Source organism: Corvus cornix, chromosome Z, assembly GCF_000738735.6.
Source record: "Corvus cornix cornix isolate S_Up_H32 chromosome Z, ASM73873v5, whole genome shotgun sequence".
Lineage (NCBI taxonomy): Eukaryota > Metazoa > Chordata > Aves > Passeriformes > Corvidae > Corvus > Corvus cornix.
The window spans coordinates 27702522-27718543 of NC_046357.1; the positions used below are offsets into that span (position 1 = coordinate 27702522).

The 16022-nt window shown below is 44.8% G+C and overlaps 1 protein-coding gene across 1 annotated transcript; it reads right to left on the reverse strand.

Moving 5' to 3' along the window:
* Window positions 1–7254: 7254 nt before the first annotated feature.
* SMU1 (SMU1 DNA replication regulator and spliceosomal factor) lies at window positions 7255–15144 on the reverse strand. The gene is made up of 12 exons (XM_039567550.1): window positions 15017–15144; window positions 14579–14789; window positions 14319–14471; window positions 13578–13688; window positions 13071–13199; window positions 11942–12061; window positions 11429–11545; window positions 11105–11232; window positions 10202–10328; window positions 9650–9817; window positions 9209–9361; window positions 7255–8566 (listed from the first exon to the last, which is right to left on the reverse strand). Exons 1-12 carry the CDS (start codon window positions 15040–15042, stop codon window positions 8468–8470), a joined length of 1542 nt encoding a protein of 513 aa, XP_039423484.1. The 5' UTR covers window positions 15043–15144; the 3' UTR covers window positions 7255–8467.
* Window positions 15145–16022: the final 878 nt, after the last annotated feature.

The following is a 16022-nucleotide window of genomic DNA, read 5'->3' on the forward strand; positions in this document are numbered from 1 at the left end:
GCTATTCCACGTGAGGTCAGATAGCCCTTTCCTGTGCCAGCACTGGTCCTGACCCCAGAGCTCGCTGTGTTTCATGGGTGACTCCCATTTGGCTGCTGTCCTGTGCCTGTGGAGCCAGTGGTTGCTTGGAGCTGCCTTTGCTATTGCACATTAGTAAAATCCTCTAGGCTTTGGCAGCGCACAGGTGGCTTGGAATGTCAGACTGCTGCTAGGTGAAGCCTGATTTCCACCTTGATTACTGAAATCAGATAACCCCTCATTGGTTGGGGGGTGTGTGTGTGTGTGTGTGTGTGTGTTACGGAAAGCAGTACTAGCCCTCTTAGTGGGTATATGTGATCCTGCAGAGGAGAGAAGCTTAGTGAGTACCACCAACCAATGCATCTAGGATGTTCTGAAATTAATGTATTGTGTGCATTATTTCAAGCTGACTCTTGAAATTTCTGTATGAATGTTCTAATTACTGTAGATGAAGCATTTCTGATATAATTACAAAATTGTTCATTGCCTCTTTTCTTAGACCAGATGTTGGTTTAAAAACACCACCCCCATCTTTTTAGACAGCTATTCACAGAAAAATCTTAAAAATCTTCTTTCAGAAAATATGCTGAGAAGACAGGTCCAGATTTAACCTCTAGTGTGGTAGTTTAGTCTTGCACAACCATCTGGCTTGGGACAGAGCTTACGCTTTTCATACTGCTTTGAAACAAAAGTATCATGAGAACTCGTCTAAGTAGCTGCTGCGTGGCAGTACATGTGTTGTAACTTGAATATCTGGAAGCTCTTACATAAAAACATCTCTAGCTCATCTAAGCGTTAACAGGCTTCATTTTATGAAGACAGCTGGTATGCAATGGGTTTTGTACCTCAAATATAGTCCCTTTTAGATACCTACAGAACTGTGATCTTTCACCTGCATGTTTCACCTACTTCTTGTTTTCTTCCTCAACAGAAATAAAATTCTGTAGGCCAAGTGTTTTTCCAAATTCTACTTGAGTGAGCTCATCAACGAGCTGAAAAATGTGACCTGCAGGCACCTGTGTGCTCTTATCACTAGGATGGTTTCTCTGAGTTGAAGGGAGAAACTGAAAGTAATTACCTTTGGCAAGGGCTGAGTCCTGCACAGCTGTCTTGAGACTTAAACAGCAGTAAAATACACTGCTTCTTTTCAGCTCAGTACCCATCCTTGTTTATTTTTTCCTTAACTATTAGATCAAAACAGCAAGGGCAAGCAACACTCCATTCACAGCCTTGAGGATGACAATGGTTTTGCTTCAGATGACTGCGTATTATAGTAAAAAAACCTCATTCCATAGACTTTATTTTCTCAGGAACACTAGTTTTCCTTTCACCACACCCATAGCTGCATTGGCGCAGTTGAGGTCATATTCTTGACTTTGGCGACCATGGACAATTGTGCTTCATTCTTGCTGACACCACAGAGGATGGGCCAGGTCCAGATTCCAGGAGGAGAGTGGCTGACCAGAAGCTGCCTCTAGAAGCCTTAGCAGAGCAGTCCAGGGAAAGATGCTACTGCTAGTGCAGGAAGGGCAGCAGAAACACCACCAGGTTAGTATTCTGTTTTGAAATGAGCTGGTTACTTATATAAAATCTGTGTCCCAAACAAATACTGGCAGCAGTAGAGTAAGCTTTTGGCAAAAAGCACTGGATGGCAAGAGCTAGCAGGAAGGACCCAGGCCTTACAGCTTCAAGTACAAGGTATGGCCTCTTCCAAGCTCCTTTGTTCTGTGATATTCTGGGTATCATACAGTTAGAGAAAGCAGAGGTGCTCTATGCCCCCAAAAAATGAGGATTTTTTTTCTGACTTGTTGCTGTATGTGGGATACAGTTTCCAATTTGGGGAAATGAACCGAATGGACAGCTCTAGAAATTGAGGATACAGTAGCACAAAATGGCTGTTTCTGTAAGTACCAGTGTAGTAACCTGACCTATTGTAATCTGAGTTTGCAATTACTTCCAGTGTTTCAACACCACCTAATTCATATGATCAAGCTTATAGTTTAGTCTATTACAATTATGCTTTTCACCATGCACCAGGCATTTAGGACTTTATTTTTCTCCCATAAAACTAGCAGCTCCACTATTGCACAGGTTGGCTGTGAAACTAAGAACACCCACTGCAGACTCATTTAAGAACCAACTCTGATTTTTGCTTCTGCTTTCAAAGCCCTTAGACTACAGGTCCTCTCCTTGCCATAGTTTTGAATACGTGCTACCCAGCAGCAGTGGAAGAGGTTGGCTCAACCCAGGGGTGTAAACTCAGTCATCCCAAATCTGCTCTGCCTTTGCAGTGTGAGGCAAGGTCAAGCAAGCAAGCAACTTGCCCTATGACTTTCTCATTAGCAGCTTCACCTGGGAAGAGATGTTTGTGACTGATTCCTGCTCAGAGCATTAGGAAAGCACACTAAGAAAAGTGAGGTTTGATTTAAGCCACTCTTTTCCAAAACCACACATAAGCAAATGCCAGGCTCATTGTTTTCTTAGTGGGTAAGATGAGCACTGTTAGAGTGCCCAAAGAATGGGGGGACTTCAACTACCCTGTAAAGTGCTGTCAGGAAAGCACAGCACAGAATACTACTATTAATACTATTAGTATTAATACTATTAATACTACTATTAATAATACAAGTATGTGGGGTATGTCCAGCCCTTGCCCTGGAGGGATTTCTGCTGAGATAAGAGATTTTGCAGTCGCCCAGCAGGACTCCCTGGAAAGGCAACCACGTTGGTCACAGCGAGGAAAGGCAGACCCACAATCCTTTAGGAGACCCTATGCAGATTTCATCGTAACCCATTGGTCTGTTCCCATCCCAGATCCTCTGTAACCCATTGGCCTTTATTGATCCCCTGTATCCCTATAAAAGCAAGCCCAGTGGGCCCCTGTGAGAGAGACGGTTCTCATCCCTGGCTTTCCCCTTCGCCGGAGGGGACCCACAATAAAGCTTCCTTCGTGCAGAACCAGCCACACGAGCCTCTCGTCTCTCTCTGGTCTGGCTTGGCCTGGAGGCTGCCCTGCAGAGCTGAGCTGGAATCACGAGCTGATATCACTAAAGAGCTGACAGCCTCTGCAAGGGCCCTCCTGCCAGCAGCTGAGGGAAGACACTGGACCTCAGGAAGGCGATTCCTTTTGGGACCATCTCCCCGGACCGGTCACCTCTTCCTGGGTCAGAGCCACAGACCCGTCACCAGCTGTAATACAAGTAGATCCACATCTCAGACAAGTGCTAAGTGCTTTTGGTCTCTGCTGTCATGGTGGGCATTCCAGAGCCAAAGCCAGTGTGTCTACTGAAACAGCCCCTGGGAAGCCCGATGCTTCCACTCAGACAGAACTGGTGAGGAAGGAGGTGTCAGTACAGGTGGTAACTTTCAATGGATGCCCAGATACTTCTGAAGAAAAGGCTGGTACCTGCACAAAGCATGCACAGGTGGATGACCAGCTGCGGCAGGTGGCTGGATGGCAAGAGACAGTCAGTTGGCTATGCAGCACTAGAGAGGCTGAAGCAGAGATAGGTATGTGGGTTCAGAACCACATACCTGCAATGGATACCACTGAGCCTGAGGCACCTTGCACCCTGGCACAAAAGCAGGGCTCCAGTTCAATCTCCACCCTTCAACACGCAGACAAAAAATGCAGATCTGGTGCTTTAAAGGCTTTAGATGTCCATGAGCAAGGCAAACAAAGAGAACCTCACCAGCAGTGCATGGTGATTACTGTAAAAACAAACATCAAGTAATTTTAGTGGGCATTGAGTTGTCCATCTGCCAGCCTGATAGACAGTCACAAGGGATATCCTGCCATCCAGGAGCTGGGATCCATGGTGTTGCTGAGAGGGTATCCTGACTTTTCATGGACCACTATCTCCATCACTTTTTCATATAGGTACAAACGACACAACACACCAAAAAATAGGTGGGATCAAGGAAGATTATAAAGCCCTGGTGAGGCAGGTGAAAAACATCCCAAGTCCCATCCCAAAAACATCCCCATGCCCATCTCCTCATCTGTCCTCCCTGTTAGAGAAATCGGGACAGCCAGAGGCAGACACACTGTGCATACCAGTGGCTGTCTGCATGGCGGGTGCCATTTGAGAAGGTTTTGGCTTTTATAACAGTGGGTTGTGTTTTCGTGATTGTAGCCTGTTAGGGGGCAATGCATCCCCCTGGCCAAAACAGGGCACGAGAATCTTTGGCAGCACGCTGGCCAGTGTGGTCTGATGGGCTTTAAACTGAAGGACTCGAGGAGTGAGGGCCAAGGTGGCAATGATTGTGCCATTGTTTCTTCCTCGGGAGCAGGTCATAGCAACCAGTGCAGAGATAGATATACCTTGGCTGCCCCTGAAGTTGAGGATCAAAGCACAAAACACTTCACTGGTGCTCATGGCTATGGTGAGCCCTCTCACATCTCTTCTAGGGAACCCCTTTCTTTGATAACCCCTGAAGTGTCTGTATATGATGCAGCATGGGTAATAAACAAGAACTAGAAATATATATGTGCGATCACAGGGCCATGATCTTACTGCAATGCCTGCTGAGACATGGTGGGATAGCTCACGTGACTGGAATATCGTCATGGATGGGTATGTCCTTTTTAGAAAGAACAGAGGAAGGTCAGAGAAGCAAGGTGGTGGAGTTTCTCTTTACGTGAAAGAGCAAATGGTATCTAGCTCTACCCACAGACAAATGAACAAGCTGAGAGTTTATGGGTGAGAAATGCACCATGTGCCCTGGCAACCAGGAGGGCCACCCGTGTCCTGGGGTGCATCAGGCACAGCATCACCAGCCAGGCAAGGGAGGGGACTGTCCTGCTCTGCTCTGCACTGGGGTGGCCTCACCTCGAGTGCTGGGGGCAGTTCTGGGTGCCACAATATAAGAAAGACATTGAGCTCTTAGAGAGTGTCCAAATGGGGGCAACGAAGATGGTGAAAGGCCTTGAGGGGAAGCCATATGAGGAACAGCTGAGGTTACCTCAACATGAGGAAGAACTTCTTTTGAGGGTGGCAAAGCACTGGAACTGGACATGGACTCTCCCTCTCCAGGGACATTCAAAAGCCACCTCCTCTAGGTGACCCTACCTTGGCAGGTGTGTGGATTAAATGATCTCCAGCATTTCCTTCCAACCCTAACAATTCTGTGATAATCAATCCAGGAGACTCATGGAGTGCATCAATGGAAACTTCCTGACCCAACTGATAGGGGAACCAACAGGAGAGGTGCTCTGGTGGACCTTGTACTCAAAACCAAAGAGCTTGTTGGGACTGTCAAAGGCAGCCTTGGCTGCAGTAATCATGAGATGGTGAAGTCCAGGATCTTGAGAGGAAGGACTAGGATGAAAAGGCAGTTCTCAACTCCGGACTTCAGAAGAGCAGATTAGTCTCTTCGAGGATCTGCTTGGAAGCACCCCAAGGGATAAGGCTCTGGGATGAAGAATGGCCCAAGAAAGCTAGTTAATATTGAAGGCTCACCTCCCCCAGGCTCAAGAGCCGTCCATCTCAGTGAACAAGAAGTCAGGCAAAAATGGCCAGGAGGTCTGTGGGGATGCACAAGGAACTCCTGGCTAAACTAGAACACAAAAAGGAATAATCTGGAGGGTGTAGTGAAGGCTGGGTAGATTGGGAGGAACACAGATGGGATGAAGATATGGAAGCTAAAGCTTAACTGGGTAACAAGGGCCTCTATAAATACAAAAGTGGGAAAGGGCAGAGAAAATGTGGGGCCATTACTGAATTACATAGGGCATCTGGTTACACATGGAAAGGGACATGGAAATGGTTGAGGTGCTGAGTACCTTCTTTGCTTCAGTCTTATTTAATGACCTCTCAATTGCAGAGATCAAGGGAGAAAGTCTGGAGCAAGAAGGAGGTACGCTTGGTATAAGGATGATCAGGTCAGGGAAGACTTAGGCAAACTGAACATACAGAGAAGCATGGACCCCAATAGGATGCATCCACAAGTGCTCTGCGAGCTGACAGATGTCATTGCAAGGCCCCTCTTGATAATCTTTGATTGATCATGGTGACAGGGAAAAGTGCCCAAAAACTGGTGGAAAGTAAATGTCATATCTGTCTTTGGGAAGGGCAAGATAGGGATATCCAAAGAACTAAAGGTCTGTCAACCTCACCTCAATCCCTTGGAAGGTAAAGGTGCATCTAAACATAGAAACCATTTCCAGGCACATCAGGAACAAGAAAACCATCAGAAGTTGTCAGGAGGGCTTCACCAAAAGGAAATCATGCTTAACCAACCTGATAAATTTTACAATGCAATGATTGACCTGGTACACGACAGGAGGGAAGTGGGTATTGTGTCCCAGGACTTCTGTAAGGCCTGTGGTACCACCTTCCGTAAGATCCATACAGAGAAGGTGTTGAGATATGGGATGGATGAAAAGTGAAATGGATTGAAAACCAGTTGAATGCGAGGCCCAGAGGGTGGTGATGAGTGCAACCAAGTCCGACTGGAGGGCAGTGCCCCAGGGTCAGTACTGCCTCAGCCCTCAGCAAGTTTGCAGATGGCACTGAAGAGGGAGAAGTAGCTGATGCAACAGCAGGGTTTGCTGCCATCCAGAGGGACCTGGAGAGGCTGGAGAAATAGGCTGGCAAGAATACCATGAAATTCAAGGGGAAGTGCAACCCAATGCAACAGCACATGCTAGGGGCCACTCGGCTGAAAACAGCTGAGAAGGAACCTGGGGGTCCTGGTGGACACCAAGCTCAACATGAGCCACCTTTTTGGAAGGAAGTCAATTATTGTGTCCTGGTTGCCAGCAGTGCAGGAAGGTGATCCTTCCCAGCTGCTCAGCACGAGTGAAGACACACGTGGAATGCTATGTCTGATTTTGGGTCTTCCAATACAAAAGGGACAGAGTTGTACTGGAGAGAGACCAGTAAAGGGTCACAAAGATGCTGAAGGGATAGGAGCATCTCCCCTGCAAGGAAAGTAGTTAAAAATACTTTGTCAAGATCCTCCCCCTTAACAGAATTACTAACTGCCCAAGGAGCTTATAATATGTATCACTATCACATATTTCTGGTTTTTTCAGGCAGGAAGAATAATCACTTTTTAATATATAAAACCCCCCTCTGTGGATATATCTAAGGAAGTAAAAAACAACCTGGGAATTCAGATGACACAGCTAAACAGAGACCTAAAACACTACACTTGGAGCAAAGGTGCTGTGTGAGAATTCCAGCTGAACTTCTGCATTTCCCCACACCACTAAAGACACACACGAAATAATTAAAGTGGAACTAATTTATTAAGTCAAAGGCAAGTTATTACTGTTCAAAACATTACTGCAATAGGAAAGCATTCTACAAGATGAGGACAGAACACGGTGCAGCAGATTCAAATCTACAGGCGTTTGATTTATCATTACAGGAAAAGCCTCATTTTTCTGCATCCTAGAAAAGACACAGACTTCAGAGGATTCTGATGTACATTCAGAACAGTGTACATTAGTCAGAATCTCTCAACAAAAAAATCATGTGCTCCAAACTGAAGAGCCTGAAAGTATCTTTTTACCATCTTGTGGGACCTAAGTATAACATCAGCTAGGTCCACAGGCATATGAAATTAAAAAAAAAAAACCCCACAAACTTAAAAATAATGATTTAAAGCATTATCACAGCACTAGGAACTCAGCCTATGCAAACCAACTTTTGCATGTTTTAAAATATTGATCCCCTGGAGCCTATTTCAGTTCTAGCTGGTCTGAAGACATTTTGCACTTACAGGAAGAGGGCCCCGGTAATAACTCCTTTTAGTCTTGAAGTAAAACAAAAGAAAACAAACAAAACAAAAGAAATCCCCAAACAAAATCAACTGTATCTCACTGCCACATTAGGCAGGTTTACAATCTCCAGTAAGAAGTGCTGGCAGATGGGGAAGGATAGTTTCATTCTGAGGCAGCTGTGTGACACCACTTTCCAATATAATTGGAAAACTGATAGTGAAAACTGAACACAGCAAAACCCAATGGCCTAGAAATGACCCCATCTTCAAGCTCAGGATACTGTATCCTCATCTGCACTCTAGGAAACTATTCCTGTTTCAGCAGCGGGGAAGAGACAACTTCCCCATTCCACATTTCACTCAAAAAGAAGCACTCTAGAAAGTATTCTAGAAGTCAGCAACCACTCAGAAGTGTGTATAGTTGCTGTCTCATAGAACTTTTACAAACATTATAGGAGGAGTACAGACTTCAGGAGACAGAAAAAGCATTGTCACCGAAGCTGCTTCAACTACTCTAGTAAAAATAAAAGTATATCAAATTAAGTGATGCTATATCTATGCATCAATCCACTCTAGGTAGGCAAAAATGTAGTTCTCTGAAAACCTGAACTGAAACTTGAGTAAGTATCACACTCTGCATATTTAGACCGGTGTTAAAGCACAAACACTAGTAACCTGCAACTAACAGGCATGCTTCAGAGCTCGCTGCAAAGTCCATCTATGGCTTCCAGAGCTTGAGGAGGCCGTCTTCACTGTAAGTGGCAATCAGGTTCTGGTGGGGGTGATGAGCAATGCCAATGACATCTTTTTCATGGACCTAAAGAGTAAGCAGAAAGATGCATTAGGAGAGTCTTCCTTTAGCGGATTCAAGACAAATACTCTCTTCAAAAAACAACTGGAGAAAACTGGACTGAGGGTTAAGGTGCTTTGTGCATAGAGCAAAAGCAGGGGTACATAGCCCCAACATTAAATTCCAGTCACAACAATTTTTGCGACATGGCAGTTACTTTTTGTTGGGCAAAGGAAGGTTCAGTGAAGGCTTACATCCACTGAAACCCACAACACCTAAGTGTTCCCCATTAAATTTAGACATTCAAGCTGGTATTCCTCTTTAGTTCAATCTAAAGCAAATTTAAACCCAACACCTTTAAATCTGACAGCTTGGTCAGGTTATCCACCAGCTGGAGCCCAGGTCAAGACAAGCTCTCATTCACAGAAGTCTGAACCAATTCACCCTTTGCTTGGTGGGTAAATACTTCCCTAATTTTTACAATTAAATTGTTCTAAAAAACCAAAACACATTCTATGGCCAAATGCCCTGAAATTCATTTGTTACCAATCATGTCCACTAAAGATGAAAGATTCCTTGGCCTGAGATTACTCCTTATTGACTTCATAATAAACATTTACATCATCCCTGTGTTTAAAACTCTGGAAAAGCTCAGAGCTAAAAACTTACAGTCAGAGTTCTCTCCAGCTTGCCTGTCACTGTGCTGAAGCAGTACAGCACAAAATCTTCACCAACACAGTAGATCCATTCACCACGAGGTGAAAGTGCACAGCAGACAAAGTCACCACCTTCTCTCTTACCAGAGCTAAAACTTCTTACAATCTGTAAAGACACACCCCCAAAAACATTTGTCAGGATTAAACAGCAGCACATCAATACCATGTTTAGGGCAAAAATACTGAAGTATTAGGTTTGTTTAGAACACAGATGTGTCCATAGCTGCAAGAGCTTTCCTGTGTTCTATAAACTCAAGTTCAAAATAGTTTGTCATGAAAGCAAATCAGAGAAATCAGGTTTAACCCTGCTAGCTTAGGGCTACATTTTTAACTAGGTTTTCTGCATTCTTGAAATGACAGAGAGACTTGAAAGGACACCAGTAAGAGCACATACTTGTCCTTGCATATTCATGATGACGACTGTGTTTGATCTGTTGCAAACAACGAAGTGTTCTGGGTTTTTAGGCAGCAGAATGACACTGTTCACAGTAATGTCTGTCCCAGCAGTGCTACCAAGAGACTTGAAGGTGTTGGAACACTCTGTCGTCTTGACATTCCAAACCTAGTAGAAGAAATAAAAAAACTAAATTAGCTTTAAAAGTTTAAAAATAAAGAGCTGATACGCAATTATTTCAGATAAGGTAATCCCCACATCCTAGGAGAAGAGGTGTCACAATCAATTCCATGTCTAGAATAAAACAGAACAGGCAGTAAGCACTGCACTTATGCCCCCATTTCATGAATGCAGCAGAGACAGGCCCTGCAAGACACTGTAAGTGGAGTAAGAAATTTCATCAGTTCTCACACAAATCTGCAGTAAAGTCACAAGCAGACCCATTACTGCAGATAACCCAGTCTTCTCCAGTGACTGCAACAATTGTAACAAACGGGCTATAACACAGCAAGAGTCTGAAGGTGTTCTTGCAAGGGGTAAATGCCATCCTACCTTCACTGTGCCGTCAGAGGATGCACTGATAATATAGTGGCCATCCTGGGTAAAAGTAGCTTCATTGACAAAGGAAGAATGACCACGGAATTCCTTCAGGGTTTTCCCAGATTTTAAACCATGAATCCTGTCAGACAACATAGATGCAAATGAGTGAGCAAACTCCACTCAGTAACCAAAGTGCAGGATCAGAATTACTGCATTACACAAACAATAATCAGCACTTTCCAGATGCTAAGAGCTACAGGAAAATGGGTTTGATGAGGTTCCTATTGCCTGCTAAGATTATAAAAGTGTTTGAGTATTTTTCTGAGCATATTTATTCTTCTAACCTATCTTGCACTGATATTTAAAGAAAAAAAAAAAAAAAGGAAAAGAGAGGGGGGATATTCACCTAAATAATTATAACACCTAAACACCTAAAAAATTCTAACTATTGGGTTACCATCACTACCCAACATGTCTTTACAGAATAAATGGAGTTACACTCCTCAAAAGGTGCACAGCTGAAGTACAAAAGGTAAAGCATACAAGAAACCCAACCCCAACAAAAAGACACCAAAAAAACTCCAACCAACCAAAAAAAAAATCCAAAAAACACCAAAAAGAACCTAACAAAAAAAGCAGTATCAAACCAACCCAAAATATCTCTTCCTATATCCAAACAGGATTTTCCCCAAGAGAAGCAGCGGAACAACCCTGGAGATTTTGAAAACTCAGCAGGACAAGACCCTGAAGAGGCTGTCCTAACTGAAAGGCTGGCTGTGCTTCGAGAAGCACAGTGGACTAGAGACCTCTACAGGTACCTTCTAGATTACACTATTTTATGGTTAAACTGCTTAATGTGAAAAATCCGTTTTCTTTTTTCCCACACTAAAGCTCACACATTCTCCGTTTATTTACCTGATTGTCTGATCAAAAGAAGCACTCAGAATTTGGCTGCTGTCTTTAGAGAAACTGAGGCACGTAACACCTTTACTGTGTGCTCGTTCAAATCTTCTCAGACACTGACCACTCTGGATTTTCCACACCTGAAAAGGACACAGCAAGTAAGTGATTATTTTGTTGTGAGATCACATGAGCTTAAGCATCAGAGCCAACACACACCTGTTTCTGAGCCATGCTAAACTTCCTTTGGGTTTTTATGGAATGGGAACATTACTGCTATTGCAAACTAGTCCTTTTGGTCACCACCTCTCCCAACATACCATACAAAAAGATTTGTACCTTGATCTTTCCATCTTGTGCTCCAGTTGCCAGCATTTCTGTATCTCTACTGAAGCACATGCACAGCACTGCATCATCCATCATCATGAAGTTATCTTGTGCCTGGTACTTCAGATCCTAAACAAAAGCAGATTCATCAGTCAAAGTAGTGAAATCAATGAAATTTATTTTAAGGGAAAGTGCAAAAGTATTAACAGTTTTAATTTCAGTTACATTTTACAATCTATTGTAAATCAGACTTCACAGCCTTATAATACAGGGTACTACCATTATCACCATTTTAAAGGCAACAACAACAATGCAGGAAGGTACCAAAGTTATCACAGAGGAAAATCTGTGACAAACCGAACAACTAAACCCACATAAATATTCCAGACTGATATTTGAATCACCTAAGCAGATAACCCTCTCTGTTTCAATTTCTTAGGGACTGTGAACCTAACAATCTCAAAGAATAAATTCAGGTGCTCTGGCAAGTCAAAGTTACTCTGTGTGAAATAAGGAGTAACTCACCTTCCTAATCTTTCCAGTAGTGAAGTTCCATACTTCAATGAAGCCATCAACAGAGCCAGTAACCAGATACTGTCCATCTGGAGAAAATCGAGCACACTCCACATGTGACTTCTGCCCGAACTGTTTAAAAGAAAAATGTAAGCAAAGCTTAATAAGCAATTTAAAAGACACAACTCATCAAAACAAAACCGTAGTATTATTATGATGGTAAAAATACAGTATCTTCTAGAAATATGTATTCACAAATTTAATGCAGAGGTACAAAAAAAATCTGTCAATACATACAGAGTAGCACTTTTTTAAAACGGTAGAACAAAAAAACCCAAAACCTTATTTTGATTTGCTAATGTCCATGAAACTTACAACAAACACTCCATGGTACAGGCAGGAGCTAAATTGGTTGTCTTTATATTTTTGTTTTTGCAGTGTATTGTCTGTTAACAAACACTTTTCCAATACTTCACATTTATCCCAAGCAGACTTCAGAAATTTATGAATTCCTGAAGTTGCTTCATTTGGAGTGATGTTTCTCCAGTGTAATTTTTAGAGAACATTTGGTATTTTTTCTAATATCCAATTTTGCAATTTCTAAATTTTTATATACAAGTGGCCATGACAATTCAGTACACAAAAAAAATCTTCAGTAGCCCAAACAAAAATACAAGATCAGCAATGACAAAAAAAACAAGTTCTAATAAAGCGTTTTTAGCAAGTTGTTACTGAACATCACAAATTGATTTCAGAATTTCCAGCTCATGACTTCTGAAAAACAGTTTAGAACACAAGGATTTCCTTGCACATATAAAGCAGGGGACTATGCAAATTCCTGTAAACTGACTGATTCTGAACTGTGGAAGCAAAGAAACTACGCAGTTATCTTAACCACAAATACCATAAGCACACAAACTTGTTAAAAGACCTCCTCTCAGATTCCCAGGAAGAAGTCTTCTGATAAGATAAAGAAAGCATGGAAAAACGAGGAAAAGACACAGGTGTGTGGGGGGAGGGGGTGCGAGGGAGGAGGGGAATGATTTACAACAAAGAAAAGAAACGTTCAGAAGATTTCCCCTTATCTCGCAACGCAAAACACAGGAAGGACAAGCACCAGAAACACAAAAGCAAACATTACCTTAATATGCCTGCTCAGCTGCGTGGGGAACTTTTCTTCTTCTACATCTTTCACAGCTGCTTTGCCTCTGAACAAGTCAATTGTCATACCGGGAGGAAGCAGGCCCTGGTGCTGCTGCCACTTCAGTGCCTTTAGAGGAGTTGAAAGCCACACGGTTAGCTATCAGTTAACACAGATCTACGACATAGGAAACACTGTCTGCATAGAGTGCCAATGAATACATTCTGACAATCAGAAAGGGCTGAAAACGCAACAGAAAACGTGTTACAGAATGTTATTCTCAAAGTGCACACTATGTGCTGCGTATTTACTCTACTGGAAGAAATCTACTGCTGGAGTGACACGTTTTCCTACAACTGCAAAATCCTTGACACATGTGAAAAACCTTTCTAACTATACCACATTTAAACTTCAGTTTTATAGAGCTGGAAACTCAACTACATCATAACTAGTTTCATGCACCAACAACATAAAGACATGGCTCCTAAAATACTTTTCAAGACTCACCTGCCCCAACAATGCCATAAGACGAGATGGAGGTACCACACTGACTTCTCCAGCCAAAGCTTGTGCGATAGCAGCTCTCCGTTTCTCTTTGCTACTTCCATCGGGGTATGCCTAGAGAAGTTATTTTTATGAGGTTATTGTTCTAAATAATTATTTTTCTTTTCCCAAAAAGACCTCAATTGTTCTGAAATTGGAACCCCTTCCATATCAATTTTCTATTAGACCTCCAAAAGACTTTTTCTCTTTAATACTAACCTTAAAAGCAAATAATCACCAAGGTTGGAAAAGATCTCTAAAATCAGTCCCTTCGCTACGTTAACCATTAACCTAACATGCTCTCACCAAAACTATCAGGCTGATGTAACCAGTCAGAAATAATGCCTTGTTATTATTGTTATTAAATAGCAGTATTTCTATTCACACAACTCATGTTTTATTCTGCTGCCTATATAACACTGAAAAAAGCAAGCTACAGATTGCCATCCTGTGGCAGGAGACGGGTACAAATCCCCAAACTCCCAACTGCAGCACACTTCAAAACCACTGCTCTGCTGCCTCACAATCAAGTGTCATGTACTACTTCCCAAACACTTCACAGAAGGTGTAAAATCATCAAACTCTGAAACTACACATTCTCACTCCCAGAGACAAGAAAAAAAACCCAGTGCCGTGAGCCATCAGCAGCTTGTAATGATGCTTAGGGTCATGCAGGAGAGGTCTCTACGGAAGGGAATTACATACCTCACGAGGATCAAAATAAGATCTGGCCAGAAGATTTTCGAGGTGGATATAGCGCTCTGGCTGAGTTTGTTTCAGCATGATCATGGGATCTGTTTGTCTCAGAAGAGACCTGGCAGCACCCAGTTCTCGGAGCTCGATCAACTCCAGCACAACCTGCACCAAGAGACAAATATCTACCTCAGCAAAGGGTTAGTGGAAAACACCACACAAAGGCTTCCACACGGACCAGAAGAGTCCACAGGAACCCCGCGCTCGCTCACCTGTTCATAGAGATCAATGAGGGTCTTGTCGGGCAGTTTCAGAGACTGTATTGCCTGCAGCACCGTGTCCCAGTGCCCGCTGTTGATATCTGCCACGAAGCTCTCAATGCTGTCCACGGTGTTGAGGGACACGGTGGTCTCCTCCTGAAGGGTGGCGAGCGCCCGGTGGAGGCTGTTCTCCTTCAGGTACTGCATGATGAGCCGGATCACGCTGCGGGCGACGGCACAGCGCACGGTCAGCCCCGGACACACGGGCCGCCCTCCCCGGCCGCGGCGAGCACCGTCCGCAACCCTCCGCCCCCTCACGGCCCCGGGGTCTCGCCTCCCTTCCCCTTCAGCGCTGGCGCCTGGGCCAGGGCCGCCAAACCGCTCCCTCCCTGACCCCCCCCCAGCCGCCGGGGCCGCCGCCCGTGCCTCCCGCGCCGCCGCTACACGTACTCGGAGGACTCGATTTCGATCGACATCTTGAGCCGCCGCTAGTGGTGGTAGCAGTAGCAGCGGTGTCGGTGTCGCCGCCAGGCCTTCCGCCACGACTTCGGCTTCGGCTTCGGCTTCCGCTTCCCGTCCCCCCCCCCCACGCCTGGCGCGGTGACGTCACGCGGCCGGGACCGCCCATCCCGGCGGCGGCGGGGCTCGCGCGCCCCCCGGCGGAGGAGCGGCGCCAGCGCAGGGCCCCGCGGGTGCGGCCTTGCTGCTTCCCTGTGGGAATGCGGAACGCGGGTTTTCCGGCCGGCTTCCCGCAGAGCCGCAGTACAGCTCCCGCCGGCTGAGCGTGAGCCAGCAGTGTGCCCGGGTGGCCAAGAAGGCCAATGGCATCCTGGCTTGTATCAGCAATAGAGTGACCCGCAGGACAAGGGCACTGATTGTCCCCCTGTCCTAGGCACTGGTGAGGCCACAACCTCCAGTGTGTCCAGTTCTGGAGCCCTCGGTTCAGGAAGGACATTGAGACCCCAGAGGGCAAGGGAGCCGGCGAAGGGTGTAGAGCACAAGCCTTAGGAAGAGCAGCTGAGGGAGCTGGGGTTGTTTAGCCTGGAGAAAAGAAGGCTGTGGGGTGACCTTAGCACTCTCTACAACTCCCTGAAAGGAGGGTATAGCCAGGTGGGGATTGGCCTCTCCTCCCACGCAACCAGTGACAGGATGAGAGAACACAGCCTCAAGCTGCACCAGGGAATGTCCAGGTCAGGCGTGAGGAAGATTTCTTGACAAAACGGGTGGTTAGGCATTGAAGTGGGCTGCCCAGGGAGGTGGTGGAGTCACCATGCCTGGAGGTGTTTAAGGAAAGAGTGGATGTGGCTCTTAGTGCCATGGTCTGGTGGACAAGGTGGTGTTCAGTCATAGGTTAGACTCAATGATCTCAGAAGTTTTTTCCAGCCTAATTGATTCTGTGATTCCACCCGCTGTCTTTAATTCATAGGGATCTCCGAAGATTTCCTGTGGTGACACA